Source organism: Aythya fuligula, chromosome 2 (assembly GCF_009819795.1).
Source record: "Aythya fuligula isolate bAytFul2 chromosome 2, bAytFul2.pri, whole genome shotgun sequence".
In the NCBI taxonomy this organism is placed as follows: Eukaryota; Metazoa; Chordata; class Aves; order Anseriformes; family Anatidae; genus Aythya; species Aythya fuligula.
In genome coordinates this window covers 28848055-28866729 of record NC_045560.1, presented here as the reverse complement: position 1 = coordinate 28866729, position 18675 = coordinate 28848055, and the positions used below count along the sequence as shown (strand labels likewise).

Sequence of the window (18675 nt, the reverse complement as noted above, 5' to 3'; positions counted from 1 at the left end):
AGCAGCAGAATATTTTTTTAGTTTCAAAAGTAAAGAACAATGCCTTTTTCCTACTCAAATGAATGTCTGAGTAGTATAGTTAGGCAAAAAAATAATAGGAGATAATGACACACAGACCAGTTTTAGTCTTTTGGTACTGTCTCTGTCCAGCATCCATGTATTTCCTTCCACAGGATGCTCAGTGTGGAGAGGGGACACGAATGAGGAACATTTCCTGCGTGGTTTTTGACGGATCCACTGAAGATGTGGGCAAAGTAGTAGATGAGGAATTCTGTGGAGAAATAGAGCCTATTATAGATGGTAATAAGAAGATGGTGCTTGAGGAAACCTGCACTGTTCCTTGTCCAGGTAAGAAAGCTATTCAAATAAATGTTGTGTTTCAAGACTGGCAGGTATCCTTACTGTTATTGGTGCCTCAGTGAGCAACAGGAAATAAAATCCTTTTCATGTACTTTACTGATTTGACTAATCCATCAAATGACCAATAGAATTATGGCTTAAAGACAATATATTATTATTTGTTTAAATACCATTTTTTAAATAATATAAAATGCATCTCAGCCACAGTTTGTAACTAATATGAATGTATTTTTTCATAATAATATTTTGAAATAAAACTCTTGAAGAAAGAATGCTGATATACAGCTATGTATTTGCTTTAAGCTTATAAGACCACATAACAGCTTTATTAACACTTTTAATGGTTGCTGAGAACACAATGTGTTTCATGGGTGTCTATGGAAATTAAGCTACGGAGTCTTATTTTTTTTTGTTGTTGTTTAAAGGGGCTTTTCCAAATGAAAGCAATATTTTGATCTCTGAGAAAATTTGAGTGTCTCTAGTACTTAAACTCTGCGGACCTGACATTCACTGTTACTGCACGTTGACTGAATCCCCTCCTACTGACACTGCTACTGAGAAGGTTTAAGAGCCTATAGCACTATTTAATTTCTAGTAAAGCTCTTCCAGTTCATTTCAAATGCTTACTTGTAGAATTTGAAGTATATTTCTCTTGTTCAGCAGAGTCATTAGTGATGTGTCTTCAGAAGTAGTGATTAACTCCTTCAGTATTAATGTAGCTAACATTCTGTTCTCTTTTTTCTCAGAACAATTTTCCAATTAATTTCAGATTCATTTTCCAATACAAAGTACTTAAAAATGGAGAAGCTTCATACACTACATAGAATCTTTCATCTAGACTATACACAGCATTCCAACTGCATGATTTTCACATATTTCTACCTTTTAAATAAGAATTGGAAAAATAAAATGCTGTTATGCTTTGTTGTTAGTCAAATATATATACAAAAAAGATGTTGCTTACTGCTTGATTTTAAATTATGCTGAGCAGTAACCTGTTCTTCAACAATCTCACATTTAGCCAGTACAGATAACTGCCCTGTGGGGATGTGCTAATGATATGTTCCAACTAATGTTTCCAAAAATCACTACTTGCTTTCCTATTATGCATACATCAGTTCTTCAATTATTCATTTCTTCACATGCTTTCCTAATGTTAGCAAATAAAATACGTTCATTAATCAGGCATCTGGTCAACACAGTACTGATTGTATCTGTCATCAGTGTAATGCAAGGTAGCATGAATTTTTAATAGCTCTTTCACTGAAATAATGAGAACTAAGAGGTTTATTTATGAGTCTGTGTACAGTCTAGTTCCATTTTATACTGCAGTTTTAACAAAATGCTCTTTTTATGTTCTTCCTAAGATCTTCCTTAATGTTCTTTAGCCAAACTCACTAACTTATTTCACCAGTAGAATTTTATTTTTCAGTTTTATGCTATAACATCCTGCATCTCTCCATAGCATGGAATAGTCAGAATAGACACTTTAATTGCTTTCCCTTTTCCTTTTTGTATAAGTCATTTTTAAAAATAGGAATGAAAGCACCTAAAGTGGGAAAATTAATAAAAGGTTTTGAGGATTTGGTCTTTTTTTTTTTTTTTTTTCCTAAGACATACTCATTGCCAAAACCTCTTCACATATTGGTTACTTTTCACCTTATAAAATTACTGCTTGACAGGGGACTGTTATTTGAGAGAGTGGTCAGAATGGAGCCTTTGTCAGCTAACCTGTGTTAATGGTGAGGATCTTGGCTTTGGAGGGATACAAGTCCGGTCTCGAGCAGTCATCATTCAGGAGTTAGAGAATCAGCATCTCTGTCCAGAACAGGCTTTGGAAACAAGACCATGCAATGGTAAGCACCAAAATACACATAAGACCATTACCCTTCCTGTAAGAAAAAAAAAAAATTACAGAGCTACAGCAAGTTTGTTTTCTTTCTGCTGAGGTTATCAAAATTAGGAAAATATGGGAAATTATGGGAACAGAGAAATGCACTCAATTTTTTTTGTTTTCCGAACAGAAAAACTTATGTTAACTATCACATGTTTCCACTTTAACCACTGTTATTTTTAATCCTTTTTTAATAATGAAATATCTTTGTGTGGTTTGGGGAAAAAAAATAATAATTGCCTTATCTTCTTGATAACTTCCTAATAAAAAAAAAAGGTCTTTTAAGTTTTGATGCATAACTGAATTTAGAATTCTGTTTACCCTTTGAATTTTTGTTAATCACATGACAATGACTTTAGAAAGTATCCACCATACTGCTGGTTCTGGACAAAGTATCTAAGAAAAATCATTTCCTGTCCATTGAGATGCTAGACATATAGAGCAAAAAGGAATTTTATAAGTGAGCTCAGGTACAGAAAGATTTAAGACTGATTGTTTTATCCCAGAGAGGTGTACAGCAGAGCAGAGATGTGAAGCCAGATACAGCCCAGCCTACTTTACTATTCACTGGAGCAGTGACCGAAGCTCAGCTTACCAGGAAAGAAACCTGACTCTTAAATGGCTCTTGCACAACAGATGGGCCACAACCATTACAATGTCTGGAAATGTCTGTTTTGCCCATTAACTGAATTGGGTTTACTCCACATACAGTGTAATGAACATTATAGTTAGTGTCCAGAAGATGTCTGGTCTATCAGGTTATGTATCCACTATGTGCAGACCTCCATGTGTACAGTGTACCTTTCTAAGTTTCTGGGTGAGGGAAGGTCCCTGTAAAAAGCATTAAATTTAACACATCTGGTCTACTGATGAGCGTGGCCAGTGGTAGCCTAAAACCTTATCACCAACTTTCTTGAAAAGTAGATGTTCTCTTTGTAGATGGCCAGTGCTATGAATACAAATGGATGGCTAGCCCATGGAAGGGATCTTCTCGAACTGTGTGGTGCCAAAGATCAGATGGATTAAACGTCACAGGTAACTTCATTTTATGTATACACAAAACCCTGGAAAACAAGTGGATAACACTTTTGTTTCCAATGAATGGAAGAAGAATCTGCTAAAAACACTCATTCTTGATATATGAATCAATATACTGTTGTTGAATCGTTATATTTTTGCATACTAAAGATGTCAGTTCTCTTCCAGAATTATACAGCATGTAATGGTAAAAGTAAATACAAATGTTGTTTTCTATATTGGACCTGAAATATTTTGTATTGTATATTTTTACAAGTCATTTACATGCATCTAAATTTAGGGTTTCACATTTCAAGACCTACAACAAGCAGAACTTTTACACAATGCATATACAAATGCAGAGAGAGAAAGAAAGTTTGATAATATCAGGCATATATCATATACCTCCTTATAATTACAAAATAACAGATTTTAATAAATATGCTGATATAAATGTATTACTTTACATTAATGACATAAATGTTTAGGAGGATAGTTCCATAGACAGCTCTTAGATGTAGTTACTTTTGATACAAGCCAAAGTACAAAACACAATAAATAAAGAATGACTGAGGTCTCTGAATTCAATAAATTCTTCATACACATTTATTTTTCAGAATTAGGGTTTTATTTAATGAGAGTTATGCATTTGTTGTTTAAATAGCTTTGATATCAACCAAGGTGATTGATTGTAAGTACATCCTCAATTCCAGCTATTGTCAGGTCAGTCAAAGAGGCTGAGCTCTAATGGATGGACTGCCAATACCATACTTCTTAATGATGGAATTCACTGCAAAAATCTGTTTTGTCACTGAAATAAAGCATTTGTATTATTTTTACAAGGTATTGAAATAATAGTTGATAGCCAAAAGTCTCTTTTGCAAGTGTCACCTTGTGCTGCAGAAATACTAAATGCATCGCACTGAATGAACAGGGCATTATTTATGTACCTTAATTGCTTCCTGCTTAGCTATGATGCTTATATGGTAAGTTAAACTTTAAGTCAGAATTTTTTTTGAGAGAGTAATATGTGATATTATCTATTAAATGTCCTATAGAATTTCAGAATAAATAGCATCTTGAAGATTATGGCTCTGAAATGTTAAAAAGCAGAATATATTTATAAATCACAGTCAGTCACATATAAATAATAGTTTGTTCTCATGTGACTGAATACAGCCACGTGATAAATTCCAGGAAAGAGAAATGTATGAATTTGTGTTACTGACAGATTTTTCATGATTCTCTCCTTTATAAGCATAAATAAATGGGTAAGTGGAACACATTCTTCTGTACTGTAAGTTCCATGAGTTTAGCAGTATTTAATTTAGTATTTAATATAGCCTCATCATTATTTTCTGATTTAAACATTTTTTTATTCTTCAAAATTCTTTTAATAAAAATGATAACCTGGCATTTATAAAACACAGCCATATGTGAAAAATAGGAATTATAATAATAATAATAACAACAATAATAATAATACATTACTCTTAGTTACCAAAGGAATATTATATCAGACTAACAAGGATATGGAAATAGCCTATTTACTAAGGAAAAGTAGTAGCTTTAGTTTATTTAGAATATCAGAGAAATATTTGATGAGCTATCCTGTGCATTTATAGTGGTCAGTTTTAAAGAGATGAAATTACAAACGTATAACAAACTATCAGAAAGACAGATTGTAACAGATTAAAACTGAGAAGAGAATGGCTGGTTGTGAGGGTAAGTTAACCTGCTTAGTCCAAAGTCTTACCTTATTAATTTAATTAAATGGCCCAAAGCATAGTTATAAAATATTTGAGAATATGTTCACCCCAGAGGAGGACTATAATATTATATGAAAAAGGTGGAAATACTATAAGAATGAGTAATAAAATAAGCTAAATATTATTAAGAAAAAGTACTAGTTCATATTCTTGCTACCTGCAGTTGGTGGGACCTTTGCAGAATACTATGAATATCTTGATCATCCGTTTTCAGAAAAAGTGTTCAGAGAGAAACAGATGGGAAGAGGGAAAAAGATGGGAAGATCCTCTACTTTGAAACATACTTCATAGCTTTTTGTGTTAACAATAGGAACAAAAAACTGCCATAACTACATAGATGGAAAAAAGGATCTGAGAACCATACTAAATCCTCACAGGACTTCCTAGGCAGACAAATCTAGGTTCTATATTGTGTTCCTCTTTACTTTTTTTTTTTTTTTTTTTTTTTTTTTTTTTTTTTTTTTTTTTCCTGTATGTTTTTAAAGCTATGGTACCTTTCTGATTTGAAATGAAGACAAGTGGAAAATTCCAGAAACTGTAATCATCTGTTTCCATACAATGCAAAATATATTTCTGTTATATTCTTGATTGTTTTCAAACAAATCACTTAGGTATGATGTTCTGTGAGAACTTTTCTGAATTAAGTATATAATTGTTAAGCAGGTTGTAAATACACGTTTGTGTTTTTTTGTTTGTTTGTTTTTGAAAATGCTTTGTATAAACTGCAATATTTAAGAGATCAAACTAACAGGTACACATACATGATTGATTTAGATAGAAGTTACTTATTTTGATCTTGAATCAACACATTACTTAGATGACTTTACTTTAAGGCAGTTCTTTACTGCCTTATTGTTGTGCATCTGGCTTTAAGATAGTGTATTTTAATTTAGACATTATTATTATGCTGGTATTTTAATGCCTTTATTTATTTATTTTCTTGTATAATATTACTGTGCTGAATAGTTCTTTTTTACTTGAAGGTGTTGTTTCCCATGGGCGATGAAGCAACTCTTTCCTTCTTCAGCTTGCTTGGATGACTGATATTTTATTTCATAGATGCTCACAGGCATGTGATTTGTATGCTAGGATGTACAATTTTCCTTTCTGGATGTGGGAAAAACTTACGTCAGCCAGCAGTTTACTTTGTTCTTCATCAGCCATCCTGTTAACACTTGGGTCTATGTAACCACATCTAACTGCATCTGCTATGGTTGTGACCTATCTCAGCTATCAGGATTTCATTATCATATCACACCAGTATAAAAAGGCAATTAATTTGGGAGGTGCAGAATAAATTGTCCCATTGTAGTATAAATGTTAAAGTACGTAATACATATTCCTCTTCTGAAAGATAGAAGGAAAGCCAGCTACATTCAAACTGATTCTAAATATATTTTTAAGTCATTCTGGCTGAAATGATAGTGAAAGCCTGATTGTGTGCATTGGTCCATAACAATAACTGCACTGTACATAAAGATGTAGCTATGAGAATTAGAATACTATAAAAAGGAAGAAAGTCTGCAAACAGTTATATCAGTACCATAGCATTCAGTGTGTGTTCTTTTTCTGAAAAAGCTCTCTTAGACTAGCATGGCTTCATAAGAGGCAAAGCTATAGCATGTGTAAAAGTGAGTAATGAGGAGCATCAGAAAACAGGTATCCATTCATAAACTGGATGAGTATTTTGTTTTTAGTTTGATAGGCAAATATATAAATAAAAGATATCCTTTCATTGTGGCACAGTTTTAATATGATAGTTTTAAGGAGGGACCTAGGAAACAAAAATGTTTCCCCGAGCACAAAACATTTAAACTTTTCTGAGCAACAGCAAATGAACAAAGGGAAAAAAAAAAAAAAAAAAAAAAAAAAGTTCAGTTGCCAAATATTAGTTCTCTAAAATGCGCATGAGTGGAAATAAGTAAGCTGTATCCTTACTCTACCAATAAAATATTTCACCTAGAATTAAGAGTAGGACTCTTAAATTCAAATTAGTAATAAAATGGTAATCCATGACATACTGTAGCAAATAATAACATCAGTAATTTCATCAGTGGAGAGGTGTTACCATGTCAAAATATGATTTTCTGTCCTACAGGGGGCTGTTTAGTGATGCGCCAACCAGATGCTGACAGGTCATGTAATCCACCGTGCAGTCAACCCCACGCTTACTGCAGTGAGGTATGTGCTACTGCATTGGAGCATTAAACACCCCCAAGAGGGCTTCCCATACCCTGCATTTTAAAGATTGCGCCAATAAAAAGTATTTTCAGAGATTCTGCTAATCGTTATTTGTTAAAATCAACCTCAGACCAATTTCCACCTTTCAATTAAATGTTGAATAATCTCTGTTGATTTGGTGCAATCCTGCATAAAAATATATGAAGAGGTACTCTCCAGGCTAACAGTCATCAAAACAGTCTTCTCTTCCAGTCATCCATGTTGTTATGCCTTATAGCTCACAGGAAACTGTTTTTCTGCTACACAGTGTAAAACACTTGTTCCCTACAGACTAGAACGTGCAGTTGTGAAGATGGATACACTGAAGTAATGTCCTCTGATGGCACACTCGAACAGTGTACTCTCATCCCGGTGGTGGTGATCCCCACCATGGAGGACAAAAAGGGAGATGTGAAAACCAGTCGAGCTGTGAACCCTACCCAGCCCTCCAGTAACCAGTCAGGACGAGGAAGGACCTGGTTTCTACAGCCTTTTGGGCCAGGTGAAGTCATGCAATGAGCAGTTCATAATGCTAACTACTGCTGCAGGGCCTGGCATTTACATTTTTGTGGTGCCAAGGAAGGAAACAAAAATCCTTAAATGTTCATTTAAGAAGACGGGCATCTGCCTTGACTGAAAACAGAGGAAGAGCCATAAGTAAATCCCTACCCTTCTCAATATATTTAATGACATCTTGTATTACAGAACATTTCTTTTAATCTCTGCTACTTAAAATTCACAGAGCCTATTTGAAATTAGAAAATTGTTGATTTCAAAAGTGCAAGCCAGGATACTTGATTATGCTATCATAATAATGCTGTTGAAAGAGGAGTGAGGAGGCTCTGAAATCTGTAGAGGATAAGGGCTGCTTGAAGTTTGCTGTCGCGCCAAGAATTGCAGGGAAACAATCAGTATAGATATGGTAATGCTTTTCTTCCATATCCATATCTAAACTAATTCATGTTAGACAAAAACTGGCCATAATCTTGATATTTAGCATAGACACGCTCTAAATCACTATAGGCAACATTTGCTCATATGATTGACTGTGTTCTTCAGAGCTGAGCAAGCACTTGAGTGGTAAGAAATATATTGACAGTTATCTCACTAAAAAATACTTGATAAAGTCCATCATGTAATCAAATTTCAGTAAATATTTTCTGATACTAACACTGATATAAATAAAACTTTCATAAAATATAAATTACATAGAGCTAAATATCCTTCCACACTTGTGTCTTAGTATTTATTTCTTACTGAAACTTTTGTGAATGTTTGAATTCTGAAGATTGAAAACAGCATCTTTACACGCATAATCCCTAAAATGCTGCAAGTAGAGAACTGCAGCAATACTTCCAATAGGGAGATTAAATCATGTTTGGGTTAGAAGTACTTCAGTTAGGTCCCATTAGTCCTAGTAATATTGACTGCTTTTTGTACTGTGATACTATATTTGATACCTGCGATAAAATGGTCTTTACTCCAACTAGTTAGTACTTTAATCCACAATAAAAAAGAAAACTGAACTTTTCTGGTCCTCCTGTAAAAAAGTAACATCTTACCAAATATGCTATTTTTTTTTATTCACTCTAGCTAACTCCACTTAAAAATGCCATAGGGTGGACTGTAGCAGTAGGAGTGCTGACAATAACCAAATGTCAGAGTGTTTCCTTTAACTGCATAGAACGAGGATGCTCAAGTCATCTAACACATGTTTTTTGGAACAAGGAATGGTTGACAGATTTCATGAAACCTCACCAATTTTCCAGTAATTCCTGGTTTGAGTTAGGAAGGAGATGAGACATAGCTCAGCTCATATATAAACAACAGTACTAAATAGAACTAATACCTCCAGTGAAGGTATGAGCAAATGTGTAAGACAGTAAACATTTGGCACTTCAGACGAAGTTTTACACTTGATTGTTTCCATTCCAGGATTAGCTAATTATGAAAAGGTTTTGGTTTACTCTACTGTGATTATTCCTCTTCATGCAGTTACTAAGTCTAGGTTTAGAATAGTCTTAAATAGTTTTAAAGTCTTTCACACTCTTTAACATATTATATTGCAGTTCCAGAAAGGAAGGTATTTAGACTGTCCTTGGTCTGTGCTGATATATTACCCAAAGCAGATGAGTTTGAGACACCCATTCCCTCATATACTTAGAAATAATCCATCCCAGGGGAATTGAGAATGCCTGGGTTCGATGCATGTGCTTGCATAATACGAATGACCTCATTAACAGAGTTCCCTGTTTTGACAAAATTAAATAAATCTATACACAAAATAATGTCAGTCTTCTTTCAAGGAGATAATACAAGCATACAAACAGAATACATGTTAAAACAAACAAACCCAGAACAACCCCAAACCCATTACATTTACCAATGGAAATAAACCAAGGAGGGAAGAAAATTACCTATTTAGAAGTACTGAAGTCTAAATTCCTCTTATTCCTACCATCATATCAGTGGATATATCAGGTCAAATCTATTGTTTAATCCATCTTTAATGGATCAGTTATTTCCATTATATGAGTTATAATGTTATTAGTTTGATGAGTATAATGAAGCTAAAATGTTTTTATATTAATCTTAACCAAGTTGTTCATGACTGTTAGCGAACAGAAAGCCTGAAATTAACTGCACAGCAATAGAGGTGAATACTGAATGAATACCGATGAATACTGTGAATCTGAACAAAGCCAGTCTGCATGACTTTTGTTCTTATTAAATTGCAGAAACATCAGCTGCATTGGTTATGTCTTTTTTGGTTCTACAGAGGTATCAGGAAGCAATAAGTATTTGGTCAGAAAAAGAGTAGCTGTGTTTGCTTACTGTGATGTTGCAAATATACACATGGCTTCATGGAATAATGATTTTGCCCCTTGCAAATGAAATACTTCAGCTTTTAATGGAATTTTCAAGGCAGTGCAACAAGGCTAGCAAGTCCCATGTAAAAGCATATTTTCAAAAAGCAGTTTAGCAGCGTGTAAAATTAGCCATATAAAAGTAGGGAGTCAAACAGCATGCTCTAACCTTGGGTTGCTCATTTGGGGTTCAGAAAGGGAAACAAAAACAAAAACAAACAAAAAGACAAAGTCACACGATTCTTCCCTTAGATTTCCAAGGATAAGCATCTAGGATCAAGGCAAACAGGAGAGTGGGGATGTGTACCTCAGCCTGCAGAGACATCATGTCCAAAATACAAACTGCACAGGCAGCACATAAGTACGGTCCTTGTTAGAAACAGACTGTTGCTTTATTTCTGAGCATGGGTTGTCCTTTTTGGTAATGTTTGGCTTGTTCTGTGAGGGGAAGTTGTATAACAACAAAACTTGCATTTGGTATAAGAAGAAATTGAAAAATTACTTTCTGCTTTGGTGAAAATTGTGTATGTGCAGCTAAGATTTTGATGAGGTAAAACAAGCATTAAACATATTTTAAAATGTAAAATTAAGTAGCTACAAGAATGAAAGTAGCAGACAAACTATTTCCAGAGGTAGAATGGAAAGTGTTAAAAGCATAAATGATCTCTAGGCTGACATGCTGCATTGCCATCCTGCTGAAGGAATTGCCTGTTACCACTGGGCCCAGGGACTGGGTTCCTTGGGTCTCTCACTTGCTGCCACGCTGCCTCTGCCCCACATCTCAGCTCCGTTTGGATTTTCCAGACTTCAGCTGAAAAGCAGAACAGAAGTACACAGAAAAGCTATTGCTCAGTTGTTTAATAGTATTAAGCTATAATTGCTTGTGAAGACATTTATTATGGATTATAATTTAATAGTATTAAGCTATAATTGCTTGTGAAGACATTTATTTTGGATTATAAAAGTATTTCTATACCATATCAGAACTAATAATTCAACAAGACTAACTCAAACACTACTGACTAACATTCATTCCTTTTAGATGGGAGGCTGAAGACCTGGGTTTATGGTGTAGCTGCTGGTGCATTTGTTTTACTCATCTTTATTGTTTCTATGATCTATCTAGCCTGGTGAGTTCTTTAATTATTTACAAGCAAGCAGTCCCACACAGACTGTAATGCAAACATTTATATATGCAGCTGTAGCAACTGCAGGGTCTTCTGTGAACTGTGATGTTTAAATTCCCATGTTCTTTTGTCCAAGCTGAGGTTCATGAACTCTGATTGTAGCCCAGATGATGGATAAACTGACAGACTGTCTTGAGGTCAGGAGAACTTCTTGCAAATACGTCATATCTCAGTGTATAGCTTATTTTTGCTTAGTTTATCTCTGTTAAGAATGACTGTACTGTGTCCATGATAATTTCATTGTAGCTGTATCAGAAAGTGAAGAGAAAAATAGCAAGAAGGAAATTTAATAACCAGGCAAGTCTGATTTGATATTTGACAGGATATAGAGATATACAACCACAATAAGGCTGGAAGTTTTCTCATGTGTTTTTCATAGATGAAATCATATTCTGTTGAAAATCTTATTGGCTGAGTAAGTGAATTTTTATTTATTTTTTTTTTTTTGCAAAAGCAAGTAATTTTTGAGAATGCTCTCCCTGAAGTTTTTTGATCCTGTTTGGAATTTCTGATTCAAATGACTGTGAAGGTAGAAGGTGAGAGAAGTATGGTCTTAGACACCGGGCTCTTGGCTGTACTGCATAGGCAGCATTTGGGGGACTTCTGGATTTGTTATTTTTTTAGTAAATGTTCCCCCAAATCTCACTTATCTGTAAGTAAGGAAGAAAATATTGTATTTTCTGAGGGAAAGAAAATCCATTAGCCTACAGCTCCACTGCAGATTTGTCAGAATGAGGCCACTGCAATCCCATATTTTGGAAACAATGGTTTTGATTTGAGCAGTCTGATTGATATAGCTGAGATAAACTTTTTGGAAAACAATGAGGATACAGAGGCCCAATTTAAAGAAATGCTTGTAGTATTGTCTAAAATAAGTCAAGAACTAAAGCTCACATAATCTAACTAAAGATAAAATGAATATATTACACATTTTTCTTTGGCTTGGTGACTTTTTAAAACTATGGTAAATGTATTAGAAATACTGCTGGATTAAAATCAAATTCAAAGCTAGACAGGGAAGGATTATGGCTCAAAACCATATTCCTTCTATTTGAGAATTGAGATTTTAAAATCTAGAATTACCTTTAGTTACTCTAGAGAGTATAATGACATAAAACTAATTACAAGATGGAACTTTAAGGAGGAAACCCTTGATATGACAAGAGAACTTAAGATTTGAATCACATAATTTATAAGAACCTGATTGCTGCTTTGATACATGACCAAATATTGCTCTGGGCTTTTCTGAAAACTGTCTGATCTTGCACAATTATGTGCCAAGGATTTCACCAAAGTCATGTCAGCACCCTAACAGCCTGTTTCCGGACAACTGAGCTTTGAATTAGGTGTTGCTTTGAGTTGATAAAGAGATAATTGTTGATTCAAGTGAAGGTTTTAGGTATGTAGCTTTTACAAATGAACAACTGAATGCATTATCTTAAAATGACACAGTCATCTTTCATTTAAGAATGAAATCCATCATTTCTATGTCATCAGTTTCTTGTTCTATTTACAAATTATCTTATTGTTTCAGCAAAAAGCCAAAGAAGCCTCAGAGAAGGCAGAACAACCGACTGAAACCATTAACCTTGGCTTATGATGGAGATGCAGATATGTAGAATATAACTTCTCATGGTGACAAATGGAGTCTTAATTATTGGATTGGAATCAGAAGGTATCCAAAGCCACAGGGATTTTCTATGGAGTGGATTAAGTGTTTTGAATTCTTTTTTTTTTTCTTTTTTTTTTAATTCTTTCTTTTTGGTAACTGCACCACGGAGAAAGACAGGTGGATTTCATAATGTCTATGGATATTCAAGGTATTATTGCTTTACTTTAGACCATCAGCACTGAGAAATCTGGCAGAATCATGTTAATAGACACTGCAGTTGGAGATTTTTGTGGTCTTTCCTCAATCTTACAAGCTATAAGCACCGCTTCTGTCTCCAGAATACTGTAGCTGACATTGTATTAACAGTTGAAAGCCCCTGCAACATTAACCAAGTATAATCAGTACGCATGAAGACTTTGTACCAAGCTGTCTATGACTCTTTATATTCAAGCATAACATATATACTCAGTTGAACCATATGTATTACTCTACCAGATTATATACTTGTTAAAGAGCATTTTAGTGCTTAATACGAAATTAACTTTTAACTGAGACTAACCCACGAGCAAGTTCAACAGTCTGGCAGTTGATGATAACTTGTGTTAACCTGCATTTCAGAGGGCAAAGACTCACTTGCAAAATTCTGTCCTGTTATCACTCCAAAGTATAAAGGCCTCATGTATACATCCAGAAAGGAGGCGTTCTCAGATTTTCTAGCAGTTGCTGTCTGGAAAAAAAGAATACCCATTGTAAATGTTACAATACGTTTCTACTTTCTCTAACTCAAACTGTTGCCTGCATCTTTTTTGCTACATGTAAGGCAATTTTTTGCACTATATTAGTGCAGCATGATATGCACTTAACTAGTATTGCCATAGAAACCGCCTCTTTTCAGAAAGGATGATGATGTATCTTGTGCAAGGAGTGTCAAGTAGACTGGTCTTGAATCCTGAAGAGAGTAGCGTTCAGTTTGGACTGCAACTGGATGGAATCGGCTAAAGACGTGTACTGCATACACCATGTCTCGTCACAGCGGCCATTTGTAGTCTATGTCATGGCAGTAATACAAGTGTCTAGTTTCTTGCCCCATCTACCTATACAAGTATAGATTGTTCTGCTGGTTTCTAATTGTACTTTGAAAACTGTTTATGACTAGATTTTTTATATTTGTTAACTTTGTTAGAAAAAAAAAGAAAAAGAAAAGCAGTTGCCCTCTAATCTTGAGTGACATACTTACTGTCTAAAAAGGTATTCTGATTGTTTGTTCAACTAAAAGAAAAAGGTTATGCTTTTTTTTTTCTTTCACTAATGACAGCATTTTCACTGTTGCTGACAGTGCAATACTCAGAGCCCTTTTTTTTTTTATCTTTTCTAATTAGGATAATTGGATATACTCTTTTAATTATTCAGTTAAACTCTTGAGTGTACTGGCAAGTAAACAGTAAGATAGTAGTTTTGCCATTTTAATAGTCATAACTTTTTTTAAAACTCCGGCAGTATAAAAGCTCACTGTTAACCTCTCCCATGCTTATGGCATTTCAGTGTTACGCTTCTGACAGGAAGCTTATTGACTTGCCACTGTATCTACATGCCTCTAACAGACGTGATTCATGACCTGAGAAGGGTTATTCTCATAAAATGGCTTCTGTGTGTAGCCTGACGCAAACATATAAGTGACTGTGCCACTATTAAGCAATACAATTACAAAATTTTATCAGGCAACCTGTCAAAAATAATCAAAAATGTAAAGCTCAGTATTAGGTTCTCAGGTCTTTTTTATAACCTAAACCATTTCTGCCTACTCATCGCACTATGTACTCAAGAAGCACCAGTCTTTGCACACTGAATAAAACTGTAGCTTTGCAAACTTTGGCCAGTATTCACTGAAATCAATGACAACTCTCATTTATGTCAACAGATAACATCAATCTTTAAAATTACCTACTTTTATTCCATATAGAACCAATGTTAATTTTGTGCAATGTCCAAGAAAAAGTATGGCCCTACTTTAACTTAGCTAACTTACCTTACCAGTGTGGTGTTACTGTAAAAAGAAAATGATCTTACTGCCACTGCATAAGTACTTGTCTGAATGGGAATAATAAGCAGAGAGGAATGATAGTAAAAATCTTTTGTACATGTTTATTTTCTCATTTTACACCTTGAACCACAGCTGGTGAAGTGCCATGGCCCCCTACCTCAGCAGTGGTTCATTCACATATGTGTTGCAGAACTGGGGGCTTCAGTCTTACATTTCTCTGTAAAGATCCATAGGAAAGAAAAAAAGAAAACCAAATCTTCATGTATTTAATTATTTCAGCATTCCTGAGTAGGAAACAAGGAAAAACTGTTTGATTCCTATTTTATCAGACATGCAAAAAATAAGACAAAAAAGTTGTAAAGTTTTAAAGAATAGTTAAAATGTGGAAACAAAAAGCTTAATCATGATTTCTGTACTTTAAAAGTCTGATTTTGTGTTGTCAAATGGTATTGAACTAATAGTGAATTGAGGAAACAGGGTTTCTTTCATTGGCAATGAGACAACTCTATGCATTATACAGGCTGGTTTTAGCAGAAGCTGTTGTCTAGTTTTTACCTTGAAGATTTCTATGCCCAAAATCTAAGTTAATAAAATGAAGCTAAAGGCATACCTGTTTCTCCCTAAATAGTACTTAAAAATAAAGAAAGGGATAGGAGTTTATTTAAATATGTTTGGCCTTTGCAATCCATGCAAGTATTTTAGTATGCATCACATTTTATATCTGATCAGCGAATTTTGCTGATGCACATCTGCATCATACTAGTGCTGCATTTAAAATATATAGTGCATTTTTTATCTCTATTATTTATGAACAAAGTGCACAGAAACTTGAAGCCAGAATGGCTTCCCTCTTTATCAAGAAAAAAAAAAAAAAGGCTATAAAGAGGGCTGAAATTGTATGTAAAGCTAGAAGTTGCAAAGGTGACTAAGCCCCTTAGCACTGACACAGAAATAAATAATAGGTGAGCTATCAGTACAGAATGAAAAGCAATTTGCTTTAAAAATCAGAGTGTTTCTACAAATCCAGTGCCTAAAGCAGCCACTACCGTAGATTGTTAGTTTGTGAAAGTAACGTTTCCAGTGATCAAATAAATCATTCAGAAAATAGCAAAGTAGACATTTTCCTGTTGATGTGGTGGTTTGTATTTTCCTTTTTAAATCTGTAGTTTCTAGATTGCTGTGTCTGCTTTGAGTCCTGGAGCAGTTCCTTTTTGAAGCTTTGGTGCAACTGCACAAGCTTGTTTATATTTAGTATAAAGTATCCATTTTGAAGCTCCCTTCCTCCTGTCAAAATGTAATAAAGTTTGTTTTCCAGTATTACAATCGGAAGAGACCAATTTAAAAACTCTGTGTATAAATCACTGTAAAATATACCTTGAATTAAATGGAAATCTGTCTTTTTACCTTTATGTAAATTGTGGTCACCCAAAGTTAAGAGTTTATTTTGCCTAACTTAATTTACTTGAATATTTATTTTGTAGAACAAGGAGGCAGCTGTCTGAGGAATGTTTACTTTTTTTTTTTTTTTTTTTTGTTATTGTTGATTTGTAAATTGTGTAATGCATTTTTATTTTTTAAATTATATACATTTCTTTTTTAAAGCACAAAATGTTTACGTACAACTGCAGATTTGTGTATATTGTCACTAAGCTTTATTCAGTTAATACAGATGACATGAAAATGTAACAAGTCTTACATTTTCATCTGGGTTATTTTTACATAACTGATGTATTGCTGACAATAAATATAAACACAAAATCATTTCATGTCTTTTTTTTTTTTTTTTTTTTTAGTGGATGAAGTATACTGTTCTGGGATAGAGCAACAATAAAAGCTATCCAAAAAGCCAAGATATGACCACCTTTTAAATAGTCTTATTTTTTTGAAAGAAGTTGGTAAAGTACTTTCTTTAAAATAGTATTTGTCTTAAAAAAGAAAGAAAAATACTTTCTGATATACGATCAAAGCCCATTCCTGCAGTCCTTGTTCACATAAAAGTTTACAATGCATATTTACTTTATCAATATATGTATATCCAATAAATCAATAGTATATATTTACATGCCAGTTCTATATGCCAGACTTCAGTCCAATTTTATTAATTACCTCCCCAGTAACTCTTTCATGCTAACCCTAAACAGGTTTCAACCCAACTTTGAGAGCACACAACTCTGATTTTAGAGGCATATCAGAATTTCCAAAAGTTCCTACTATCTACATTATTTTCTTTTGCTGGAATCTACAGAAGCATTAGAAATTGTCTTTCCATCTGCAATTTAATAAATGAAGATTTTAAGTCATTTAAAGCTGTTCAATTCAGTACAGACAGAATTCTACAAACAGTTAAAAAATAATACTTGGAAGACCAAGAATAAAATTCCCGTTTCAGCTCTGTGGAAGAGAATTACCTATTGTATGCTAAGATCATAACTTCTTCACATTCGGTAACGACAACTTGTAATAGGACTTTGACAATTGGTTGCAAGACTTCAAAAGTAATGGCTTACGGACTGGGGTTTACGGACTTTACAGACTGGAATTTTCCTTTATGTAAAAAATAGAATATAATTTTCCAATACAAGCATAATGAAAGATGAATAAATATCTAAGTCAGAATGCTTACATAAGCACTATGCATAATTTAGCCTTCTAGTAATGTAAAGATCAACAGTAATGAGTCAAAAAAATTGTCTCGCTGAAACAGTAATAAGCATAAGCAGCCGTTCAGGATCTGTCTGGCATCGGTAATCACAATTTGGCAATGTAAAAGGTTATTTCTGAGTCTTCTAGTTGTTTTATTAGGCATACCAAAGCTGAATATGTATCCAAATAGCAGCTAGTGGTCAGGCAGATGAATGAACAATTTGAATTTTTGGAGTGGGAAAAAATGGGCTTGGGTGGTGGGGTGGGGGTCGGGGGGATCTTTGTTTCTACTTGACTGCTTATGTTTTGACAGAAGGAGTATGTGAGTTATTTTGCTTACCCTCATTTGGGCAGTGCCACTGGCCATGGAGAGTGTTGGTATTTGGTGACATGCTAGTGAAAAATCTCCATGCTTGCAAAAACTGGCATCCTGCCTAAGTCCTGTTTTGATCTAAAAAGCTGAGAGGCTTACTGTGAGGCACACATTGACAGATGTCTTGTGTTCTTAGGTTTTGTCTTGTGTTCTCTGCTGTCAGGCACCTTTGCACTGGGAAAGGGTTGAGTACTGTGAGAGCGCAATGGTCTCTGAGTGGCAGGGGGTTAACACTGGTCTGCTGCTACTCATGCATGGCCATGCCTTAAATTGACCCTTTCAGCCCCATGTGTAGCCATTTCCACTATTAATACCCTGAGCTGCCTTGACAAGCTGATACTGTTGGCTGCTGCCTAATGCCCTTGGCCCTGCTGGGGATGCCTTGGTTAAGGTGTGCTGAAAAGGACCTGGGGGTGGGGGAGGTTTCTGGGGAATAGCACACTTGACCATGACTCTATTGCTGATCCTGGCAGTGAGGGAGGTAATTGCACATGCGGCTACATTAGCAAGAGCTTGAAAGCTTGAAGGAGATCATTAGTCCCCTCATGTCAGCCCTCAAAAGGCTCTGTGGAGAGCCCTGTGTATAGTTTGGGGTGCCCAGAACAAGGGAGAGACCAGCAAGCTGAAGAGATGGTCAGGGACTAGGGCACGCAGTGCACATGGAATCCCCAAGGGGATGAAAAGGTTTAGCC

At 34.7% G+C, this 18675-nt stretch overlaps 1 protein-coding gene across 6 annotated transcripts in view; it reads left to right on the top strand.

The window, feature by feature from the left end:
* THSD7A (thrombospondin type 1 domain containing 7A) overlaps positions 1–17853 on the top strand; it is a 295397-nt gene extending 277544 nt beyond the window's left edge. For 4 of the 6 annotated variants that reach the window (XM_032181674.1, XM_032181670.1, XM_032181673.1 and 1 more), the window contains 7 exons: positions 174–348; positions 2043–2216; positions 3194–3289; positions 7139–7221; positions 7552–7762; positions 11170–11257; positions 12849–15864. In XM_032181674.1, the coding sequence (XP_032037565.1) occupies positions 174–348; positions 2043–2216; positions 3194–3289; positions 7139–7221; positions 7552–7762; positions 11170–11257; positions 12849–12933 (912 nt within the window). In that variant the 3' untranslated portion in view covers positions 12934–15864. Of the gene's footprint in view, positions 1–173; positions 349–2042; positions 2217–3193; positions 3290–7138; positions 7222–7551; positions 7763–11169; positions 11258–12848; positions 15865–16760 lie in introns of those variants that run through there. The other 2 variants (XR_004252908.1, XM_032181675.1) reach the window with 2 other exon arrangements.
* Positions 17854–18675: the final 822 nt, after the last annotated feature.